Below are 25,331 nucleotides of genomic sequence, written 5' to 3' on the forward strand. Positions count from 1 at the left end.
GGCCTGAAGGGCTGAACTGCCTATGTACTTTGTATTTTATTCTTTTATTGTATCTTCAATATCAGATATGGTATGCCTGCTTAACTGTTTGAGCTACATACACATAATTCTAATGTTCAAGGCAATCACAGAATCTGATCAGAAAGTTCAGATGACTAATTAGGCTGCATTTGTGATGGGCTCCAACAGACGGATGATTTGTCCTTCAATAGGAACTTCATAAAAATTCAGAAATTATAGGCTGAACTTATATATTTAAAAGTCTGAGCATCTTGAGCAGTGATCTCCAAAACCTGAAAATCTTCATTGCTGGCAATAACTTCAGGGGTTCACAGCACATTCCTTTCTTTTAAAAGTGGCAAAGAGAGTTTCCCATCAGGTCAATGATTTATTGCCATATTTTCTCAATTACAAAATAGCATCTAGAATGCAGGGCCCCCCTAAAAGATCTATTGTGGGTGTGCCTAACTCTACAGAACAGCTAATGTTGAAAACAGCAAAAGAGTAATGCAGAGAATATTTAACATGAGGGTTTGATCTTCAGAAAACTGAACACTTCAGTCTGTTAGACAGCAAGGTATTCCTGAATGGATCTTCCTCTTTATGCCAAATATTATAAATTCATCACTTATGTTTAAAAAGAAATACAGCCCATCTAATGAGCACATTATGAATTTCTAAAGCAAAACAATTAAGTTTTCAAGGGATGCTATAAAAATATTACTTGTTCAATTTTAGTTTAAAATTAGTTTAGTTTAGTTAATATTGTGGTAATTCCTTCGAGACTTCTTCCAGCAAGCGACTACAGCCAACATATATTAAGAGAACATAATATTCGTAATACCAACAGTTGCAAGACCAGTTCTCTTGATAGACTTCCTAAGTTGAACTGGCAATGCTGCATTTATGTGATGATGTAAACAATTTTCCTCAGAAGTGACTAGAAAGGGATTTGTATGCTGTGGTTCGAAGGTACACAGCCTCATTTGCAGAATGGCAATCACCCCATTTTCAGGAAAGAACAAATAACAAACCCTTGATTCTTTATCTGGAATTTATTAAAGGAGGTTCTGGCTGGCTTACTTCCAAACTAGCTGTGCATTTCCCTCTGTCACGGAACTGCACTTCCTGTTTTCTGCCCTTTCTCTGCCCCACAGCAAGCAGAATTATTGAAACAAGGTCTTTAACCTTTTAAAACATGACGCACGATGAGGCAAAGATTAGAGGAGTGACCCAGGAGGTGATGATTTATAAGAAACACTAGCTTTTTATGCTGAAGGAAGAGATATCTGTAGGAAAACAGCACCATCCAAATGAATGCTGGATAATGCTGAATGATAAATCTGCTGGCAACATCCGCAATCAGTTCTAAATATTAAGTCAGCAGAGGCTGCCAGCCTTCGCTTGAGGAATCTTTCAAGATTCTTCTTTGCCTACAATCCCAATATGTATCCTTGGAGAAATAAATCAGATGCAAGTAACCCACACTAAAAAAAATGCTTTCATTATTTTTCTTAAGGCTGTATGTAGGATAAATAGCAAAGATTTTAGTTCAGCTGCGTAGAAATCTTAGGTGGATTTGATAAGCAAGAACTGCGATAGATTAGGTCAGCCTACAAACCCCCTGATCTCAGATTGTTAAGATTTGAAAATGAAAATGCTTTTTGACATGGAAAATGATTCTGTCCTCAAACTTTCTATTTATTTGGTCAGACTAACTTAAACTAACTTTTTTAAACTCACTTGGTATTAAGCAGAAATTTTTATTTGTATTGTTCATTCTGTAGCTTTGTGAAAATTGGGAATCAAATTATTTTAATCACCTGTTCATTTGAAATCCAAATGCAATAGATTTCTCAACCATAATGAGGATTCATTATTAAAAAGTCAAGTGGCCAGTGAACTCCTGCATATATGTGCAGAACATTTGTTTCCAAACTCTGTCTGTCCCATTTTTATCCTAAGCCAGTGAGAACCAATCAGCTGCTCAGAATTCAAAAATAGCTCCAAACAACCAACCAATGGCATGACCAGCTGTCCATACTGGCACACAAGACATTTATAAGCTAAGGAGAATAGGACAAGGAAATCCTGATGATGTTACCTAGTTTGGTAACGAAACGTTCAGAAACTATATGGAAACAAGCTTGGAGAACAAGCCACAGCCAAAATCATAAGCCAGTTTCTAAAAAATTAGGAAAACCTAACAAGTGACTATCGTATGTTGCAATGCTATAGATTATCTTTAAGGCATCTACTCTTAGTAACGTTGCATTGCTAGATCCATGAGTTCCCTACATAAAATTACCCATATACATAGTTGTTTTATTTGGGGATAAAGCTGTTATTTGGAAGCAGTTTGTATCCTAACAACATATAGACCACCAGAATCTGGTAGTCAGATGCCATTATAGTTAGGACAAAAATCCCTAGACTTTTTACAGAACACGTGATCATGAACCCATGCGCTAGTATGACTCCAACTAATCATGTTGTATATACACCTTCAGGCAAGGACTAGTTTGGTGAAGGAAAAAAAGGAAATCTGGAAGGCATTAATCTTAATCAAATCCTTTAAAATCATGCTCACACCAGATTTCAAAGTATTAGCATACCAACTCTGCAGCTCTGCAAAGACCTGCTTCATTTTCTTAATAGAAGCATCCATCTCTTCTTTAACCACAACCCGATACCGGGACAGTGACACGGTGCATCGCTGGAGGTCTTTTACCGATTTTTCAATATTGGAACCTATCCAAAAAGAACACAATATACTAAAGCGTCAGTAATCCTTGCAAATTTACTAATAGTTATCAAAACTACAAATTGCTTGACATAAAGTATTTGTTCATTACGAGAAAAAGGGATTCCAAAGAATGCTGCTTTGAGTGCCATTTCGTCCAAATATTTCTGCTAACTATTTACAAAAAAAATTAAATAAAAATATTCCAGGAATAAAATAGCAGCATTGAGTTATAAAGAGAAAATATCTAATTGGGAACAAAACTGTAAAGTTCACACTAAGATTGACTCTCCCCTATACAATCAAATCTGCAGGAGAATGCCGTTTCCTCTATAAGGCAAGGTGTAAGATTTAGGTACTTGTTGCAAAGGTTAGACTCCAAGGAAGCACATTTCCAAGCTTCTTTGTGTCACCAGAAATTACTGACTTGTGCTCACCCTCGGTTGAGCTGCTTGTTATGGCCCTTGTTAAAGCACAAACGCTGAAATGCTGCTGCCAAGAGGCAGATGTCCCTGCCTCCCCAAAACCATGGATAATGACCATGTTTAGAATCAGGATTTTGAAGGTCTCATTTGCTGACAGGCATAGAAGGGAAGAACAGAAAACTAAAAGAAGAAACCGCCAGGGCTGTGGCTTCTCATTTATCCACTGAGGTTCATTGGAAACTTGGCTCACACCGTGAAAAAAAAAAAAAGTGCACAGCTGGGGTAAGAAATATGATGATTACGAGGGAGAGTGCACTTTCCTAAAACTAGGTTGCACGCCACATATACAGAGTGAATCACTGAGCAATGCCAGCTAACTAAACAATCTAAGTCAACTAATTCTCATTTTACTTGTACATCCAAACGAGGAAAAAAAATATCATCAATTAATTCTCATTTTATTTGCATATCCAGATGAGGCAAAAATGTAGTCTACAACCTGCCTCAAAGGATGCATTATTTATATTAAATAATTTACAATCTTTCAGTGCTCCTTGGTAAGTCGGTTAAAACCAGTTTTCAAGTAGCTCTAGCTGCTAGAGCTAATGTGCTCTGAAAATTACTCCCCGCTTTAATAGGATATATTATGTACGAGCTCTTCTGCCACCCAAATAGACATAGATAAAGGAATTCAGACAGAACTGGAAAGAGGTATTGTGCCCAGTGAAGGCGTTTATTCCCAGAGCAAGCAGGTATTGCTCACCAGGCTTGAACAGATCTGTACCAATTTTGAATTTGAATCTAAGAATCCCTTTGCAAAGTCACCATAAAGCTAAATGAGAATTATACAGTGGCAGCAATTTAATACTGAAATAGGAAAGGTGAAGTGACTGATCGAAATCAGAGAGGAGAGAATATGGCGATCAGCTTCCACAGGAATCCACTCTGCATTTACCGGTCCCAGCGCAGCAGCTAACATATTACTTATGTTAAAAAGCAATAAAAGCCCCATGATGACAAATGGTTCGTTGTTCAGAGCATATTAAGAGGTTATCAATAAGCGTGTCAGGACAGAACAAGGATAATCATACTGAGATGTCCTGAATATTTATCTTCATCTTAAAATTTAAGTAAAATATATTCATATACTTGCACATTAAGTATCCAGAACAAAAATAGCGGCAATTTTACGTTCCATTTAATTTAATCTTACTGTTTCCCAAGGAATATCTGAAATGCTAGATTAGACTCTTTTCGCTTATCTTTGAAACTGCTGCTGAAGGTTAGGCTGACCTGGTACGTGGTTACCCAATGAACTTTTATGACTCAGCAAGATTTGAACGGGATCAAAGTCCTATACTACCCACCACAGCACAACAACTAATGAGATATACACTAAGAATTACAAGCTTTAGAGTTAAAACAAATGTCAACTGGCACCCTGTAATTACTTTGCAACAAAGAACTTCTCAGAAAAACTAAAAAGAGAACAGAATCATGTCATAGATCTGTAAATTCTACCTAGTTTTTTGTTTCCAGGGGGCACAGGGACCTCATCCAGCATTGCTAGGGATGAAAGAGCTGGAGATTGGGTGCTGGAAGCAGGTCTGGAAAGTGGCTTGCCAGCGTTTCTCAATTCAGGTTGCACTCTGAGGGGCTGGGTATTCTGGGAAGACCGCGTGCTTGCAGATTTTGGACTCAAGTTGGTTATTCCATTTTCAAACTGTAACAATGCTGAGGAAGGGGGAAAAAAGGTTACTCTAAGCATCCCACAACCATAAAATGACATAAAAAAGAACAATAGGATAAGGAATGTTATGTAGACTGGAATCCCAAATTATTTATCTAGGGCAGTGATGGCAAACCTTTTAGAGATCGAGTGCCCAAACTGCAACCCAAAACCCACTTATGTATCGTCCGGTGGCGGGTGGGTGTGGCCCGTTGGGTGGGCGTGGCCCGTTGGGTGGGCGTGGCCCGTTGGGTGGGCGTGGCTGCGGTGGTAACGGCAGACTGGGTGGGACTAAAAAGTTCAATCAATTCCAACTTTGCGAGATCTTTTTTTTCCCCGCGAGAAGTTGAAATTGATTGATTGATTGAACCTTTTTTTTTTTTTTGCATATGGCGGCGGAGGCCTAAAGCGAAAAGGTTTTATAAAACCCAGCTGAAGGCCTAGGACTAGGGCGACAGTGCGCATGCCTACAGAGAGGGCTCTGCGTGCCACCTGTGGCATGCATGCCATAGGTTCACCACTACAGATCTAGGGTGTCTCTGTATGGTGACCATAAGCCTACCTAGAATTTACATCAGGGCTTGCCAACTAGGGCAACTTTACAGCCTATAAACTTCAGGAATTCTGGGAGTTGAAGTAGACGGTTGTAAAGTAGCCATAATTGCCCACCCGATTTACATGGTACCCAATTTTCCACTTCAGTACTTTCACCGCCCATGCAATCTATGGATTTCCAAATCAGATTATATAATTTAGTACAAATTCCAGTTATCTATAATAATTACTGTCACGTTGCTTCCATTTCTACCTCTCTCCCCCTCTTTGGAAACTGGGAAGAGTCAATGCAATTTGAAAAAAGAATGGTTCATCTCCTTCTGTGGCAACTACTGAATAGTGGAAGGGAAATTGTAACTGTTGGGTTATTAAATAATGAAATGTGGCAGAAGACACTACACAAGTAGAATGGAAGAAGGAAGCCTTCCTACTTATAGACTTTCTGATTTTCATAACAATCCAACAAAAAACTAACCTGCCCCATCAGGAGCCTCAGGCATAGCAGGCTCAATCTCCTCTAACTCTCTTGCATCAATGGAAAGTGTCTCCAAGCCTTCACTGAGTGAGTCCACAGACTCCGTGTCATTGGCCGAACCATTGACATGGTAACCGTTAATCCCACCCTTCTCTGATGAAACTGCAGACTGTTCTTCTTCAGGGGCCGCTGGCTTGCTGGAATCAGGAACGTTGACACTCGATTCTGCAGGGGGTTTTGATTTGGTCTTCTTCTTTTTGTTCTAGAATTAAGATATCGGCATTATGAGAGAAGAAACTAAGCTCAACTCCTGATATGAAATGGAACGTTATTACTATTGCCCGAATGTAAAAGAATTAAATTCTTAAGCAGATAGGTCTTAAGGATGATCCCTTAAATGTGGGATGGGATTTATTGAACAGCCAGAACTGATAGATTGTGATATTAATGAAATTCATGTGGGCAGTGTGTAGTAGCCATATATAGAGTGGATCCAAGGGATGTTAAAAATGCTGCATTTTACCCCAAATTAGTCAGAAGGGCTGACTATTCTCAGAAATATGCATATTCCACAATTCCATACAAATACAGAAAAAAATGTGCCTTGTGAAATCTTAGAAGACAGGACAATTTCAGCGTCAGGTTTCGAAGAATTAATGGGTGAGACCTTATCATCACACATCTCCTTAAGCCTTCTACATTACTAAAAGAAGCAGAATGAATTAGTGTATGCTTGACTTTTATCATGGATATATATCCATACTAATCTTTGCACACAGAATCTATATAGAAGGTGGTGAATGTTCCTGCATTTACCTGGGTTTTCCACAGACAAGGACAAGGATGGAAAATGCTGGTCAGGCTAGACCTTGTTCTAATCCGGCAGATTAGAACACATACCATATATTCAGTGTTTCTGGGAAATCTCACCTGATGTTACAGAATGCTCTAATATCCCCAAGCAAGTACTGGAATTTTTTTTGCTTCTCTCTCCCTTCCCCAGAGGTATTTTTAAACAGTCATTCCCTCTTACTTAAACTAGTTGCATCACCTCAGTTATGCCACAGGAGAACAGGAGCTAATGGGCCATGACTTTGGATTGGCTTTGGATCCCTGCTCTAAGGCCGACCTTCAGCATAAATTATTTTTAATGTTGCCAATGTGAGAATTAATAAAGGAAAAGCTGCAAATGTTTCCATAAAGGCTGGCAATGAGTTTTAAGTTTTCCCCTTCAAGGGCTGTATGTCTCTTTTTCATTGGAGTAGTCAGACTTTTGGGACTAGCAGGTACTGTTGGAATTTCAAGATTGTAACAGCAGGGTGGAGATCCCTGACCACAGTATTAAATAAAAATAAAACAGAATACTCTTCTGTTTCCAAAATGACTGGAAGAGGAGGAACATCCAGCCACAAAACATTGTTTATCAGAAGACAAACAGATGAGAATGGTCCTTCATAACTCTCTTTACACCCTAATTTACTTTTGTATTTTTTTTTCTAATTATGTGGGCACACTTCTAACCAAAGCAGTGGACTACAGCCATCAACAGTTTTTGTCTTCTAAGATGTGCAGTATCCATTGGTAAATTTAGATCATGCAACTACTCCGTTTATATAGCAGACTCACTTTTTTAAAAAGTGTTAAAAGTGGGTATGGAGCCCCAAAGATACTAAGTGAAGGTCCTATAGGTGCTTTGGAACTTATAAATGCTTTACTGGGGATGCCAGCTCTACATCCTTGGTGGGGGAGGAAGGACCTATGAGTGAGGAACTAAAGCCTCTAGATTAGAATATCAAGAGATAATAATTAACAGCCACATTATAATTCAGTAAAATACTCTACCAAAGCAAGTTCAAGTCTAAACCAAAACTAACCTTTTTCTTGCCAGTTACCGTCCATTCTTTCAACACTGCAGCAGCACTACCTATTAAGAAAAAAAACACATAATTAAGGTTCACATGCTCCTTAGCTATGCAAAACAACAATAACAAAACATAAAGATACAAGAATAGAATATAAAACAGTAAGCTTATATCGCTGATATCAAAATATGGCAGACAGACAGAAAAGATATGAATTTATTTTCTGGTCAGAAGATAGAAGACAGTGTATTTTGTTTTTCTTATTAAAAAAAAAAAAAGAATGATTGTGGTTCTTAAGGAAAGACCAGGATACGCTACTGAAGTGTGAAATTTTTAAAATTTACCTTAAAAATAAATATAATAACGAAATGCCTATAAATATGTAATGTATTCTTGGGAAGAGTTTGCTTTCTATTATGTTGACACCTGAATTGTTTTCCAGAATAATTGTTGGAATTTAAAATACAAAAGCTTAAGAATACTGGTCTACAGGACATTGAGTAAAAGCTAAGTTGCTAAATAGGTATTTTTAGGACACTGTTTAGACAAAGTAGTTTTGTATCATAGTGATAAGGTTTTAGGATTTCTATTCTTAACAGAAGCCTCATTAAGACCAATTTATTTAAGTCAAAAGCCAATAAATGGTAGCATCCTTACACAGTTTTTAAAATTATATTTTCCAATTAATTTTAGTACCTAATGAAAAGTACAGAACAATCTCAGAACAAATGCTTCCCTAATCTGGGCCATGAAATGTACAATTCTAGGCTCAACCAGAAAGTCTTGTTTTCAGAAGTCTGAAATAGATTGTGAAAGAAGTCATAGGATAAAGCCATATTTAGAATTAAGAATGAAACCTTTTTAAAAAAAGCTATGAAAAAGGATTACATTGTTTAGAAAAAGAGACGCACAACACTTTCTGGACTAACAGCACAAGCTAAAAAGCACTGTGTTAAATCACCTCAAAAACATTAATTTCATTTTTATTTAAGTTAGTATGTTACAGTAATGTTACCCCCCCCTGTCACAATTAAAATCACAATCTGATAACAATCTTTGGTGTCTCTGGGGCAGTACTCAGAGCTTCCAAAGGCAGCATATAAACTTCATAAGTACCGTAGTTCCTGCTGAGTCTCTCAATAGGCAAGGAAAATTTCAGTTTCCAGGACTTCCCGTGAACATGCATGAATGAGTTATTGAGAAAATTTGTGAATGTGCTTTGCTACTGGAGAACATAGTATTCAATATCTAAAGTAGAATTTTAACTGAGCACACTGATCATTTTTCTCCATCCCAGGCAACCATTTCTAGTCTTCAACAATGAAAATAGAATTTAGAAATGTTTCTGATAAGAAGGGCAGACGTTTTATATTTCTTTCATAATTAACCTTGAAGTAGAGAGTTTTGTAAAATATATTCCAAATATCATGCAAAACATGTAAATCCTATGCCTTAGTTATATAACTTGAAACACCATAGTATCAGAAAACGAAGCAATGTATATATTTTAATAATTATTTAGCATTCTGTAATTGCATTACACTAAAATTGCATGTTAAATGACAACCCACCGCTTTCCCCCCCCAATCATATTTAGTTTTTGAGGCCTGCCAGAAAATATCTCAGATAGGAACTAAGAACTTACCTTCCATGAAAGCCTGTACAGTTCGATCTACACAATTATCAAAGTGTTGCAGCACTAGGATAATCTCATTGTTGCTGCGGTTAGGGACTATCGCTCTCACAGCACTAATCTGGAAAAATGAGATATACAGGTCACATGTTAGCCATTTACTTCCCAGACAAATATTTGCAACTGTAAACCCAGGAGAAAAATTAAGTTTCTTTTCTCCTAAATTGATGTCAGTTTCGTTTTCACTCTGGGAACAGCCCATTCATTTTTCCTCTGGCAGCCTGTGTGTGGTGTTAAACCCATTTCAAGCACTTACACTAGAGTTGCAAGCAATATGAGCCAGCAGCTTGAGTAAAGCCATCCAGCTAACACTGGTTAAGGTGTCACTGAAAAGCAAATATTATGACTCAATATGCTCTGAAACAGTCTGACCAGAAAAGCTTGTCCCCAAATCAATAGCAGCTAAAAAAGAAGGGGAAAATAAATGTTCAGCCATGAGACCACAGGAGGCCAAGGATGGAAATTAATCAAGGAGAGAAGCAACCTACAACTAAGGATAAATTTCCTGACAGTTAAAACAATTGATCAGTGGGACAACTTGCCTCCAGAAGTTTTTGAAGAAAAGATTGAACAACGATTTGTCTGAAATGGTATAAGGCCAGGGGGTTAGACTGGAAGACCCTCAAGGTCCCTTCCAACTCTGTTATTCTGAGACAAGCTATCTGTCAATAAATAGTTGAGATTACGGAAGAAGCAAGATACCACTTCCCACAGTAAAAGGACCACAAGAAAAGTTAAGAACTTATTGTCAATTTCCATATACTATTCATACTTCGAGGGAGTCATCATACTTTCTGACTTTCAAAACAATACTATATTATTTTCAGCTCTTAATGGTCTGTTAAGATATTACTTACCTTCTCTTTCATATTTTCAAAGGTACCTCCTTGGGCCATCACAGTATTTGACTGCACATCAAATATGAATCCTGACAAATCTGAAGAATCAGAAAGAGATGAATGTTCAGAATGAGAGGCAGCCAGAAGGAAGAAATTTAAGTTCAGAGAGTAGCTGTAGTTATAGATTGTTCTGCACAGGATCATATAAATATAGGCTGGAAATTATGCTAGAATAACTCATCCAATCTCTGGAAGCAATAACTTGCAGGCACACCCCCTGGGAGAGGCGGAAAGCATATCAGTTTCACCTGTTGAACACCACAGCATTAAGTACATACTTTCTTAAAGCAGGTTTCTGAAACGAACGGTTCTGGCAATATTGCAAAACTAGTCAAATATTAAAACATGCGCTGGAAAAGTTTTTAGCTGAATAATTTTCAAAAGTCAGAAATTCAGACTCCTACATCTTACGGCACATTGGAGTTCTTCTTAATGTTTATCACTAAATTCTATATAATTTTCAGGGTGATTCTAGAATTACAGCAAGTTGTGTTTCCTGCTAGCTGTAAAATTTCATGGCTGTTCTACATTTCAAGGCAACATTGCTGATTAGTCATTAGTTGATTGTTTGGGGAAAACTCATGTTCCAATGTTGATATAGCTGAGGTCGTTGTAATAGCAATGAAGACTCAGTTCTTACTTTCAGGGTTGCTGGAGAAAAAGTGACCGGGTTTAACTGACCTCTACTGATTCCATACCCAGGTCTACTATACCCAGCTCACAAAAAATAATAAGTTACCTAGCAGAAGTACAAATGTATCCCTGAGGTAAAGATACACTTCTCTACCTCAAAGATGGCACTGGGCCACCCAACTCAGATCAGAATTCAACATTTAAAACAGTGGGATGTGTAACAATCAACTGGAATGCACTATCTTTGACTGAAACTCACAGCAGGAATACCAGATTGACTGTGTATTTCAGGGGTAGGCAACCTTGGCTCTTTTATGACTCGTGGACTTCAATTCCCAGAATTCCTGAGCCAGCCATTCTGGTTCAGGAATTCTGGGAGTTGAAGTTCACGAATCATAAAAGAGCCAAGGTTGCCTACCCCTGGTGTAGTTTATCAAGAGACACACTAGTTCTGTTTCTTTTCTAACCCATTTCTTTTTGAGAATATGTTGACATTCTTCTACATTAGCAAGTTTGGCTAAAAGAAAAACATCCAGAAAGATCACAAAAGCAATGAATGAATGAAACCTTTCTCAAATTGGCAATATAGCATCGATTACGGCAACTGGATCAATTTTAACAATATAATTTTTTCTGCTCTTTACTAATACAAAAAATAAGGTATCAAATCTACGTATCAGAATCCACTTCAGCTCCAAGACTTTACTTAATATTGAATATTGCCTCTCTCTTCAGGATATATAAACTGCAGGATTTTTGTAATGCATTATTAGGTCTACTAGTTATTATCATTTTCATGAAAAATGATTAGATATTCTGTTTTTATACATGCCACCAAATAAGGACATTACAGGTCTATCCTTTTATCAGTTTTAGACCTAGCAGCAAATGAGTTGATGACTTAAATATCTAGTTGGTGTTGCAGAAATCAGTAGTACAGCAAATGGAAGTTGAGGTATTTTATCTGAAAATTCTCTAAAGTCTCCAGACCTGAAATTCAAAGTTCAACCAGGAAGTAAACATATAATATTCACCTTTCTTTCAAAGGTTATTCAGAGATGCATTAGTTTGATGTCTCTTTTAATTTTAACAGACATTGCTCTGTCTTTTGAATTGCATGAGGAATTCAGTAAAACACTGCATGAGGAATAATGGAATATTAATTTGCATTAATGCCTTTATTCTCTCCAATAACGACTTGAGGTCTTTTTCCTTTACAAAGAAATAGTTGAAAAAGCAGTTTGGGAAAATCAATCACTTGTTCCTCTTAGATCAGGGGTGTCAAACTGCCGGCCCAAGAGCTGGTTGCATCATGCGGAAGCCACACCCACCCCAGCTCCAGTAATGCGAAAAAAGTCACGATACATCGCGTGATGCAGTGAGTTTGACACCCATGTCTTAGATCATTAGAAAAATCTCAACTTGTTTGTTAACAATGATTTAACAGTCCTCTTTTCACAAGAATACATTTGCAGCATAATGAGTGCAAAATTAAGAGGTCAAGCTAAAACAGGGGTGTCTAACCTTGGCAGCTTTAAAGACTTGTGGACTTCAACTACCAGAATTCCCCAGCCAGGCGTAACACTTCTTTATTAGATAAGCATATGCAGGCAGTTGCCACAAGTAATTCACCTTCAGATCATCATTCAATCATATTTCATAAATACTAAAATAATTACTAAAATAACTAAAATACTGGAAGCATCCTATTCACCATAGCAACAGTATGTTTGTTACTTGCTGACTGCATTCAAGTAACCAATTACCCTGACACTATTTTAATAAATAAACCTTAAGAAATAATTGGTTTTAGCAAGAGTTCAGTCAGTTGTTCCCACGCCCTTTTCCCAAGCTCCTTATTAAGATGAAACCCCAAAATGGAATCTTCTACCAATAATAATGCCATCAAGGTAACATTAGTGGCATTTTTGCTTACTTCTAATTTAGTATGCTAGAAAACAGACGGCACATTAATTTGTGATCACGGTTCATGTTAAATTTGTAAGACATACTGTAGTACAGTCACGTCTTATACATTTAACATAAACTATGATGACAGGTGATCCCACCAATCTACCATGTCAAAAACTGCAAAAGAAAACATTGTATATGGCAAACCATTTATATGACTTTCCATATGTGATTGCCAAGGTGCAGATCTCAAAATGAGAATTGCAAAGGAGGGGGGGGGTTAAGTTGGAATTTCTATCTATAAAAAAGAGCATGGAGAAAAAAAAACAGCGAGCTCTTCCTTCTTCCATAGCTTATGCCATTTTCTCTGTTCTGAGAAGAATGGATGGAACAGCGGAAAAGCTAAAGCGTTTAAAATGGCCCTTAACATTTTTCTTCAAAGACTGTAGTTTGAAAACTTCTGCTGTAGGTTACACAGAATTTGTTCATAATATAAACCTGTAATATATAGGAAGATGCAGGAGGTGTGAAGATGTGCACAATGTCTTGTCCTACATAGTGAGCTATCAGGATTTAAAATCTTCTCTGTCCTGCACATTCCTGTGGATTCTTAGATGCGTGTCTACTTCTGAGACTTCAAAATGACCAGGACAAACTAACCAGATACCTCTATCAGGTCAAGCATGAGCTAAACCTTTGCTCCCTGGTGACCCTTTCAAAAAAGACAAAACAACCTGACAAAGTGAAGAAAGCCTGCTTTGCTTGCCAAGAGATGCTTGCTAAATAAGGATGGCTAGCTATTTAGTCATCCTATTTGTTCCCCAATTACTCAGTAGCAGAATCCACAGAAAACAACGGCTCATAGACTGAACAACGGAGGAAATTTTTGTTATCATCATATCAAAAAATATTGAAGAAATAATCCTCGGGGGCAATTTTATACCACAGAAGAGAAAATTTACTTAATTAGTCATATCTAAGTAGGAACTGCTAGAAATTCAAACACCTTCTCTTCAGTTCGTTATTCAATGAACTGTTCAAGAACTAACTGATAAGGCGTATTGCTCTATACAGAATACTTTAAGAGGAAAATAGCAATAGCACTTAAACTTATATACCGCTTCAGTGCTTTACAGCCCCTCTCTAAGCAATTTACCGAGTTAGCATATTGTCCCCAACAATCTGGGTCCTCATTTTACCGACTTTGGAAGGGTGGAAGGTTGAATTGAGAATCAGCAGAATTAGCCTGCTGATTATAATAATCTCTTGGGAGGCTCCCAATGACACTCTACTCCCACCCCTCTAAGGCTTTGAGGCGAAATATAAGGAAAATGGGAAACATCACTATTCATTAGTTGGAATTATAGCTAATGCCCTACTACGTCCAGAATTTCCCAACTGCATTGGATACAAAGGCTCTAATATTAACTAATCTATTTGTTTGCTGTTCAGGAAAGTTTATTACAATCTGTATAGTAGTGTGAAGGTTTCTATAAAGATTTTTGGGTAGGCTAGAGTAGCAGCTACAGCTGGGGTTTGAGTAAGGTTTGCAATTTTGGGAAAAATACACAAAGCCTCATTCTTGTTATTGTACTCTTCAAGATGCAGTAAAGCAACAGATTTTTAACTAGGACTGGTTAATCTCTTGTAACATTCAAGAAACGGTATGAGTTGAGTAACTAGATTTGCTGAAGGGATTGGATTTAGTTTCCCAAATGGTATCATCGTTCTGCAATCTTATTAAAGCTGCACCTCCTAATGTCACCCATTTCATCATCAAGGCAGACAGAGAAAGCCACTGGGAAAAATTGATTTGTATGCTATAGAATGGAGAAAGATAACATTTTTGAGCTAATGTGCTGCCAAGTCTCAGCTTTTCCAATGGCAGAAATAGGGGAATGGGCCAAATGAACCCCTTAAATGGATTAAAAGAAATAGTTAAGCAAGACAAAGCTATTAATATTAGGGTTTGCAAGGTCAGTTAATTTAGCAGGCAGGTAGGGTGAATTGGGCCCAGCAGAGCTCTATTCCTGATTTACAAATTCAGTTTTTAAGAAAGTGGACTTTTCAGTGTGATAATAAAAAAAATATTTACTCCCCAAATTTGCTTAACTATCTTCAAGTATAAATGTATACGGGTAGTCCTTGACCTACAACATCTGTGCCCAAAATTTTCTGTTGCTAAGCAAGACAGTTGTTAAGGGAGTTTTTGCCCTATTTTACGACCTTTGTTGCCACGGATGTTAAGTGAATCACTGCAATGGTTAAGTTAGTAACACAGTTGTTAAGTGAATCTGGCTTCCCCCATTGACTTTGCTTGTCAAAAGATTGCAACAGGTGACCGCATGACCTCGGGGACACTGCAACTGTCATAAATACATGCCAGTTGACAAGTGTCCACATTCTGATCATGTGACCCTGGGGATGCTGCAACGGATCTGAGTGTGAAAAGTGGTCATAAAATCACTTTTTTTCAGGTGCCATTGTAATTTTGAATGGTCACTAAATGGAAGTTTGTATATCGAGGACTACCTGTAATTAGGTTTGCATCCTTTATCTTTTATTAAACAGCTTTCTGGTTCCCATTGTGGAGAGCAGATAGCCTTGTTAATATAAGCCTTTCATAGGGCATAGGTTTGGCATGTGGCCTTGTCCAATTTATTTCCTATATACGACTTAGGTACTAGAGGCCCTGCGGGATTCATTCTCTCATAATAATCTATAAATTTTACATTCTATACCAAGATGCCCATATAACGTTAGCTGTCTATATGATTAACTGCTGTTAATGGCATGAAAGATTCAAGAGACAAGCGAGGCATCTTGGCTGTCATACTGAACTTCAGGGACTCTTTGGAACTATGAGGCTACTTCCAGCAAAGATACGATTGCCATGGCCAACTGCCTTTACACAATAATCTGTAGCATGAAAAAGCGACATTTTTCTGAATAAACAGAGATTCTTAAGATCTACTTTAACAGCCAAGGAAACAATATTCTGACTGAAAATAAATCCAGTATAAGTCACTTATATAAACATGGAACTGCATTTGCTGTCTTTTGGTTCCTCTGTCGAATTCTGCAACTTATGTGCAAATACGTTCTCTCTTTAGAAAGGAAAAAAACTGAGTGAATTTGAGTGTATTAAGTGTACGTTCGTTTAGAATTCTAGAAATTTTTAGAAATTTTAATTCAGGAAGAATAATCTTATAAGCAATTATTGAAATAAGAGATGACATTCTGACAGATGAAACAATATTTATAGATATACAGTTATGCAGCCCTAAATTCAACAAGAACTGCAAGATGGACAGCTGTTTTTCTTTGTAGCAGCTTTCCTATGCAGCTGAAAACAAATACTGAAACTCTTCTAAGTGAGAAATTCTGATGCAACACAAAAGAGTTATTGCTAATAAAAACAGAAAGTATAGCTGCAAATTCCTTTTTAAAAGATGGAACATAATTTTCATTGTTCCATGAATTATAGTCATTACTAAGTCAACATCATAGTGTGATTTTTGCAGTTGCTTGTTCCATAAACGCATTTTTTTTCAACAAGGGAAGATAAAAAACTAAATGTAACCAAAGCTGTTGTTCCATAAAACAACTGTGGAATAGGCAAATTAATTACAGCTAATAACAGAATTTAAAACACAATTGCTCTAGGAAAATAAGATTACATAAAATTACATAAAATCCTTTTGTCAGAGATTGGAATAAGATTATTTTGGAGTATTTTTTTAAAGATAGCAATAATAACAACAACAGAGTTGGAAAGGACTTTGGAGGTCTTCTAGTCCAACCCCCTGCTCAGGCAGGAAACCCTATACCATTTCAGACAAATGGTTGTCCAGTCTCTTCTTAAAAACTTCCAGTGTTGGAGCATTCACAGCTTCTGGAGGCAGGTTGTTCCACTGGTTAATTGTTCTAACTGTCAGGAAGTTTCTCCTTAGTTCTAGGTTGCTTCTCTCTTTGATTACTTTCTATCCATTGCTTCTTGTCCTGCTTTCAGGTGCTTTGGAGAACAGCTTGACTCCCTCTTCTTTATGGTAACCCCTGAGATATTGGAACACTGCTATCATGTCACCTCTAGTCCTTCTTTTCATTAAACTGGACATATCCAATTCCAGCAATCGTTCTTTATATGTTTTAGCCTCCAGTCCTCTAATCATCTTTGTTGCTCTTCTCTGTACTCTTTCTAGAGTCTCAACATCTTTTTTACATCGTGGTGACCAAACCTGGATGCAGTATTTCAAGTGTGGTCTTACCAAGGTTTTATAAAGTGGTATTAACACTTCACGTGATCTTGATTCTATCCCTCTGTTAATGCAGCCTAACACTGTGTTGGCTTTTTTGACAGCTGCAGCACACTGCTGGCTCATATTTAAGTGATTGTCCACTAGGGCTTTGAGATCCCTCTCACAGTTACTACTATTGAGTGAGATACCACCTATACTGTACTTGTGCATTTGGTTTTTCTTGCCTAAATGTGGAACCTTACTTTTTTCACCATTGAATTTCATTTTCACTAAATGGCATCTTTCAAAATATTTCCCAAAGGAACTGTAAGTTGGGGGTGGACAGAATGAATAGGTATAGGTGTGGTGATTTTGGATAGATCTGAGGGTCTTTAATGAAGTTCTCTGGAGCTGGTGGAATATGCCAATGTAGATGAGGTAAAGTTGCATTTGGTAAAGCAATGCCTTGGATAGATATTGCAGATTTGGAAGAGAGCAAGAATGGTCATTAGAAAATTCAGTTCATAACTTCCGGTTAGGCGTTGCAGCGTGACAGGCACAGGAAGATGGGCTCCATCTTCCATGTTCGATTTTGCTCCACTGGGGACCCTAAAAAGGGTCAAAAGTCGCCCTGGAGAGGCGACAAAGAAGGAGGGGACCCTCTTTGATCGCAGAGAGGTGGCGGCCCTTCCACTAGATCCGAGGAAGCCCTCCAAACCGACGGGGGAAAGACTGGCTACATTAATGTAGCACAGACATGTCAAACTCATAAACATCACGTGATGTCGCGTGGTGTCTCGGAACTTTTTCCCCATTGCCGGCAATGGGGTGGGCGTGATTTCCTTGTGACGCATCCGGCCCACGGGCCAGCAGTTTGACACCCCTGATGTAGCTAGTCAGAAGCTGCTGACAACTGAAGATAAGCACTAACTAGCAATTTTTGAGCAACGTGGATGGAACTGGGTGAGACTTTATCCTCTTTTTATGACTTTAATACTACTGTCCTGGAAAAAAGAATGCCCAGGGCAAAGAATCCTCCCCAATGAGAGAGGGAAGGGAAATTTTTGCCCCGCTCCCTCAGGAAAAGAAAAGCGGCAAATTAATTGCTTTGGGGGAAAATAGAGAAAACTACAAGGTCAATTTTGAATTAATACAGATATGTAGCTTTGAAATTTGGGGACTAAAAATACTTTTGAGACTTTTTTTAGAAAAGATATTTGAAAGTCTGTAAAATAGGCTTGGATTTGGAAAGCTGGAAGATGGTGTCAACGACATCTAATGGCGAATCATGGCATTACAATTTATTATGCTTAAAGGAAATTTGGCTTGAAGCCCGGACTTAGATAAGACTCTTTGTTGTTCCTGGAAACTTTCTCTTTTGCAGACTGCAGCTGGGAAAAGGGGGAAAAAACCTTTTGGGCTGTTTATCTGTATTGGGGACCCTATTGGACTATAAAGACTACATATAAAAACAAAATGGGTGTCTCATACTTACTTAGCCTCAAATGGTAAAAAAACATCTTTAACACTTGTCTCTGAAGCCCCCAGTTTGACATACCAACAAGAAAATGTTAATGAATCTAAGAAAAAAATTATTTTTATGTTGAAATCAATCCAAGAGACAATTGTTTTATTTAATGATGAAGCTAAAAATAATGCAAATGAGATAAAAGAACAATTTTCTAACCTAAACTTACAAATCCAGAAAACGATTACAAAGAAGGAACTAGTAACCTAGAAAATGAAGGAAAATTAGAAAAAATGGAGGACCTAAAGGAAGGAATCAACAGACAGATACAGACAAATGAAAAATTAGAAGATTCAGTGATAACACCAGAAATGGAAAAAATATCTTACTTGTCAAGATCTCAGAACACAATTGAGAATAAGGAAGAAGAGCTGATCAAACGGATGATAAAGCTGTTAGGAGAAATGCTGAATATTCACAAACAAGAAATGAAAAGAAAAACTGAAGGAGAAAGGTGGAGGCTGTTTAATGAATATAAATGTGTTGAGTGTTCTTCCAAAAATAGTTCAATCAAATTTTCTTCCTCATTCCAAACAATATATACAAAAATAGAGGAAGTATTACTTGATGATTCAAATGCACTGACTTGGAAAGTTATTTTGCAAAGGAAGAAAGCTAGAGTAAGAGTGAAGAAAATAGAGGTTTTGACCTATTAGATGGTATATTATACTATTAAACAGATGTTTGAATATGATTAAAATAGATAACTGTTAGAAATAAAATTATTATAATTAGAAGGATAGGATTTGTAACCAGAATATTATACTTTGTTATGAGATGGGAAATATGAAAATTCTAAAAGGGTTTGAATAAGGGAAGCTTTTGGTTACCCAAATATAATTTATTATGAGAAAATTATAAGCGATAGAGATATTTTGAACATTGATGGGAAATTAACTTTTTTTTAAAAAGCAGGATTGATTGAACAAATAAATTTTAAGTGCAAATGTAATTGAGATATGTTCTGGATAGAAAAGATATTATAAACTGACACTATCGATATTATGTATAATACCAGAAAAATGTGATGAAGATGTCTATATTTAATTGGATATGTATTAACAGTAACAAGAATTGTATTTGCCCAGTGTGGAAAAATGCATACCACCAGAAGAAGAGAGGATCAAGGAAGCACTGGATGGTGTAGTATTGGAACTAGACTGAGAAAGTTAATATGTACCACTGAATTACAAATGGACCCAGACAACAAGTTGTTTATTAAGTAGTCATGATTGTAAAATTAGAAAATTAATAAAATATGTATAAAAAGATAAAGAAAATGCAATTCATGGTGTTTTCACGATGATGGAATGCAAGCTTCAGGTTCAAGAATTTGGAATTGGAGGGAAAATTATTAGCAAATTTCCTGTCCTGGGTAATTCCTGTAGGACTATGGTTGGGTGTCAGTGGAGCTTGACTTACTTCTAGCATTTTAAGAATGGGACAACAGGGTCAAGATATAATGTCCTAAGTCTAGTAGGGGCTTCATGGGCTTAGCAACTGAAATGCTAGAGTTGGTTACAGCTCAGGTTGAGACTCCGGATAACATCGGAATCCCTCTGAGAATTCTATCAATAGAATGACCCAAGGGCATGTCATTGTCTGGTGAGCAGTAGAAGAGGTGAACTGGGTCAGCAGCTTGAGGTGGACCTCCACTTATAGTGAGATGTCAGGGGCTATAACAGGATACATTAATAAGGTCTTGAAACAGGAACAGTTGGGGAGGGGGAATTAGGATGATAGAAGAAAAGAAAGATGGGTGCATGGTTGGGATCCAGCATGAGTGGCTTTGCCATATTGCTGGCACTTGGGTGTTGAAACTGTGCAGAAAGTAGTAAAAAATATTTCATATTTTACTGGGGGGGTGTTTTTCAGATGAGGGGGAAGCGTATCCTGATTTTGGTGGGATAGAATAGGCAACAGTAGGTATGCCATTACAGTGAAGGAGGGGGCAACTATCTCTTTTTACTTCTGGCCTAGTGGCTTCACACCTGAATAGCAGAGTTGGTGGTATAGTGACCTCAAAATACTGGTTTTCTGCTTACTATTAAAACTGAAACTATTTTGTATTGTCCTTTGGATGCTGAAGTGGCACCATCTGTTTACTGAGATTGGAACCATTATTGGTTTTAGTTATAAATAAATGTATGCTTTTAAGTTAATCACAAAGAATACAAAATTAGCATTTTTACAATCTAAACTGCTTGTCTTTGTCACTTATCAAGACTATTCAGTTGCAGCTCAGAGCAAAAATATACTTGGAAACAGTTTCCAATTCCATAAAATTACAACTGGATACACTTATAACAAATTACAGAAAGGAATATGACACATTAGGGAGCTGCAAATTCTATTACTAGATTTAAAAAAGAGAATAACCTGGAAAACAAAGTAACTACCTTTAGAAGGCTATTTATATCAGGCTGAAACAGAAAGCCTTTTCAGATAACAATGTCCAATATTAACATACTTACTGTACTCATGTCAGAAAAATTTTCTCAGGACCTAAACATAAGTGGATTGTTTCAATTTTCATTTGTTTCTCAGCCTTTTGGCGAAGATCAAGTGTAGCACTTGTAAGTTTCATACAGACACCTCCTGATTAAATTCTTAAAGATACTAGTCCAGTGATGGCGAACCTTTTAGAGACTGAGTGCCCCAAAACTGGCCCCGCCCCGTTCCACCCCTTGCCCCGCCCCCATCCCGCCTGCCCGCAGGGCCATTCACCACCTCCAAGGCCCACCGCAGATCACCCAGGCAGCCCAGCAGCACCATTGCGGCCATGCCCTCTGCCCGCGCCCCGCAGCATCAACTGTGCACAATGGGGTGTGAGGGCAGAGTCTTGTCTACGCTGCCATGTCCTTGGCTGCGCTGCTCTGCGTGGACCACACACTCGGGGGTGACTCTCCTTCAGGGGGGCTGCTGGAGAGGAGGGGGTCACGGGGGAGGCGAGGCTGGGGCAACAGCACGTGTGCCCACAGAGAGGGCTCCGAGTGCCGCCTCTGGCACCCATGCCATAAGTTAGCCACCACTGTACTAGTCCATTCAATCCCCACAGAAATTATTTGTAAGGATTGCAATTCTTTTTCAAAACTGAGCCCCAGGTATTCTTCAACGTACACCTATTTTGTTCAACTGGCTCTACAATTTCAGAAATTTTAAGGGCAGTTTGCTATCAATAAATGTAAAACCTATTTTGATGTAATTTATTATTCCAAATATACAATATCCATAGCTGTATTCACGGTGAAAATGATAAAGTGTTCCTTTTGTTAAAATAGTCAATGAAAAGAATTTGAGTTCTGAACTTCTTATCCAATGAAAGTGTCAAACTTGACAAAAAACCACCCTCAATTGTTTTCTGTTGCTGGAACCTCATCCATATCCTATGTATCTTGCCACCATATTCACATTGTTTCTTTCTTTCATACATTACTCTAGATTCTGTTCAATATACTACTATGTACTCAATATATTCAAGTAAGTTGTCTATGGAGATTCTCAATCATCCAGGTCATGGATAACCTAAAGTTGCTTTTCCCAAAGGCAACTGGACTTTCTTGGGGTTTTTTTTTTAAAGAAATATTTTGCTTCTCATCCAAGAAGCTTCTCCAGTTCTGACTGAGTGGTGGGGAATGGAAGGATTTATTTTCTTTGCAGTCTCAGAGTGCTAACAACCAGATGGCTGCAAAAAATATAAATCCTTCCATTTCTCACTAGTCAGTTAGAACTGAAAAAGCTTCTTGGATGATTTCCAAAAGGAAAAGAAAACAAAGAAAGACCACTTGCCTTTTGGGAAAGCACCCTTGGGACACTCAAGTAGATTGTTCATACATTCATTCAGCTCTGAATCCCTATTATAGTTACTGATAAAAGAAGATACAAGTTTTCAGGTTACTTTCTAAAAAAAGTTTTCAGTTTGCCTCAATAACAATTTTGTTGAAAACTAAAAATGTGGCTAGTGCCAGGTGTCAGGTGACTTAGTTATATGTTAGAAGAAAATTAGAGAAAAAGTTTATGTATAAAATCAGACTGATACGTTTCCTTAGGAGCTGCTGCATGAGTTGATGATGTTGATAAACTTTTATGAAGCTCAGGAGATGTTTCATTTTCACTCATTTCAAAGTATGTTAATATTTAGAACAAGATTAAGTTGGGCAATTCAAATTCCTCTGTCCTGCTCATGTAAATTTTAATCTTTAAAAAAAATTATCCTGCCTTTATTATAAAAAAAAGTTGGGGAACATACCTAATACTCCTTCCTACTCTTATTTTCCCCATAACATAAAATCCTGTGAGATGGGTTGGGCTGACAGAGACTGACTGGCCCAAAGTCACCCAGCCGGCTTTTATGCCTAAGACAGAATTAAACCTAGTTTCCTGGTTTCTAGGCCAGCATCTTAGCCACTGCACCAAACTGGCTCTCTCATTTGGTTTAAATTGTTTTATTTTAAATATTTAGCCTCAGTTCTTTTATAAAGAGAAAACAAAATGCAACAAGATGGTTCAACCTATAAATAAATGACGCATTTTAACAAGGAATTCCATTAGAAGAGGAGGCTATGTATGGCAAGACTACAGCCAAAGCTTGTAAACTCGTCTACAGCTTTTGTAAACTAAAAGCCTTAAACTAAAGTCTTCAGGGCAGTGGAGGTCGGTATGTACCGGCCTATCCGGTGTTGCCGATGGCATACAGAATATTTTGACTTGGAATGTAAGGAAGGTTAGTGGGGAAGATATTAATTTTGGACAGAAGGGTCTTTGGAGGCAGATCACTTAGCAATGGATATCTCCCCTAACTCCCAATCCAGAGACAGGATCAGAAGATTCAGGCAGTGCTTGTGGGAAGAAAGAGATCCATCTCCGAATCTGTAATAACAAGCCCAAAAGGAAGTACCCAGGAATGGTGAGACTAGTACAGAAGTAACAGAAAATGTATAGCAGGGGTCCCCAACCCCCGATCCGCCACCGGGCCACAGCATGCCAGCAACCGAGCCACACAAATGAAGCCCCATCCGTGGGATGCAGGCAGCACACAAAACCACGTACCCTCTGGTCCGCAGAAAAACCTCTCTCCACGTAACCGGTCCCTGGTGCCCAAAAGTTTGGGGACCTCTGCTGTATACTATTGATTGTGGAATAAATAAAAGTATTAGGGACCCCAGCAGAGTGTGATGGGCTGTATGTCTTTTCTCCTACACAAAAATGACTTACAGGTATATGATTTGCCTACACCAAAGTCAGAGTCTTTGATATAGGATATGCTAAAGCTGTCCCTGGGAATGAGATCTTACATCTGGAGGGCTTCTAATCCTTGTTGGCAATTATTTTCTGCAACATCATCCTGCTCTGTCTGGATGTGGAAATGAACAGCGCTTTCTATAGGAATATCGTGCAGCAGTTCCACATAAACATTCCTAGGTGGCTTTGGTGTAGAGGTCGTTCTAGTGAATTCATTCACAATTTCCTGTGTGCCAGGCTTACTTGGAATTACACAGATAATTTGATGCATGGAGATGCTTTATTTACTTATAACATATATATGGCTGCCCAACTTGAATGCTACAATTATAATAAATCTATATAAATAGATAAAATGATTCCATTGAAATAACCAACCCTTGATATCAGGAATTCACAATTATTATTGTCTTCCAGATAAAGAATCCCATCTTCCTGGCCCCAATTCCTGAGGAAACAATCAGGTTTTTAATGTCCTTCTAAAAACCAACAGGTTCAAGGTCAGTATACAACTGGGGGACATTGTGTCAGGATCACAGCAGTCCACGTGGAATTATTGGAACCAAACTGATTTAAGATTGAATTCCTCTTTCTGTTCAAGCAGATTCTGCTCAATTTACTAAGTTATTCCAATCATTTGCTAATTGAATTTTCAGAAGAGAATAGGGGGAGGGAAGAATAATTCCCTGATGGTGAAAGGCCCAATTAACCTTATTTATGAATAAGGTGCTCCGTTGCTATCCTTAGTAGATTCTAGCTTCGTTCCAAATCAATCACTTTTCTTGCATTAAAGATTACCACTTAGAAGGATACTTATTCTGAACCATATTCCGAAGAGAAATTGACCGTCTGGGATTACATCAGTTTCAGAACTGTAAAACTCTCCCTTTTTTTTTAGAACTCATGGGAAAAATGTAGCCTACATTAGCCTATGATTAATTCATGTTTTAAAACATTTGTGATGCAGCAAGATGAATTCGTCTGAATAAAATTGCAGGATGGCAATATGCACATTAAAACATATTCTGACACTAATGGTTAGTAGCTCCTGAATTACTATTATTATGGGAAAGTGTTTGGGAAGATTGTAAACCCATGTATTTTTTTAAACAAATCACAGAAGAACATTATGAAGATAGATACTGATAATTTGCAAGAGAAATGGGAATTCCCTACTTTAACTAAGAAGCGGGTTAACATCTTAAAGAATGTTAAATATGTCTCTGGAAAATGTTTAATAAGGCTGAATATAAATTTTACAGAATGAGAGAATAAAATGGTAGAAAACACACTGAAGTATAAGTTTTGGGCATGCTCTATTCATTTTAGTTTTATATCTATATAATTTTAAATTGTATTAACTGAAGTGCCTAACAGCTGAAGCACATTGAGTGGTTTA

The 25,331-nt window shown here is 37.7% G+C and overlaps 1 protein-coding gene across 1 annotated transcript in view; it reads right to left on the reverse strand.

Annotated features, from left to right (window-relative positions):
* Positions 1–2,615: 2,615 nt before the first annotated feature.
* Positions 2,616–25,331, reverse strand: part of SPATS2 (spermatogenesis associated serine rich 2) — a gene marked incomplete at its 3' end in the record, with an annotated part of 38,339 nt that continues 15,623 nt past the window's right edge. Inside the window, exons 3-8 of the mRNA XM_015822792.1 lie at positions 10,340–10,419; positions 9,435–9,543; positions 7,802–7,851; positions 5,928–6,189; positions 4,690–4,902; positions 2,616–2,751 (exon numbers count right to left, since the gene is read on the reverse strand). Coding sequence (XP_015678278.1) covers positions 2,616–2,751; positions 4,690–4,902; positions 5,928–6,189; positions 7,802–7,851; positions 9,435–9,543; positions 10,340–10,419 — 850 coding nt within the window. The remainder of the gene's footprint in view (positions 2,752–4,689; positions 4,903–5,927; positions 6,190–7,801; positions 7,852–9,434; positions 9,544–10,339; positions 10,420–25,331) is intronic.

This window comes from Protobothrops mucrosquamatus, unplaced genomic scaffold (genome assembly GCF_001527695.2).
Source record: "Protobothrops mucrosquamatus isolate PMUCROS unplaced genomic scaffold, P.Mucros_1.0 scaffold1677, whole genome shotgun sequence".
Taxonomy (NCBI): Eukaryota; Metazoa; Chordata; class Lepidosauria; order Squamata; family Viperidae; genus Protobothrops; species Protobothrops mucrosquamatus.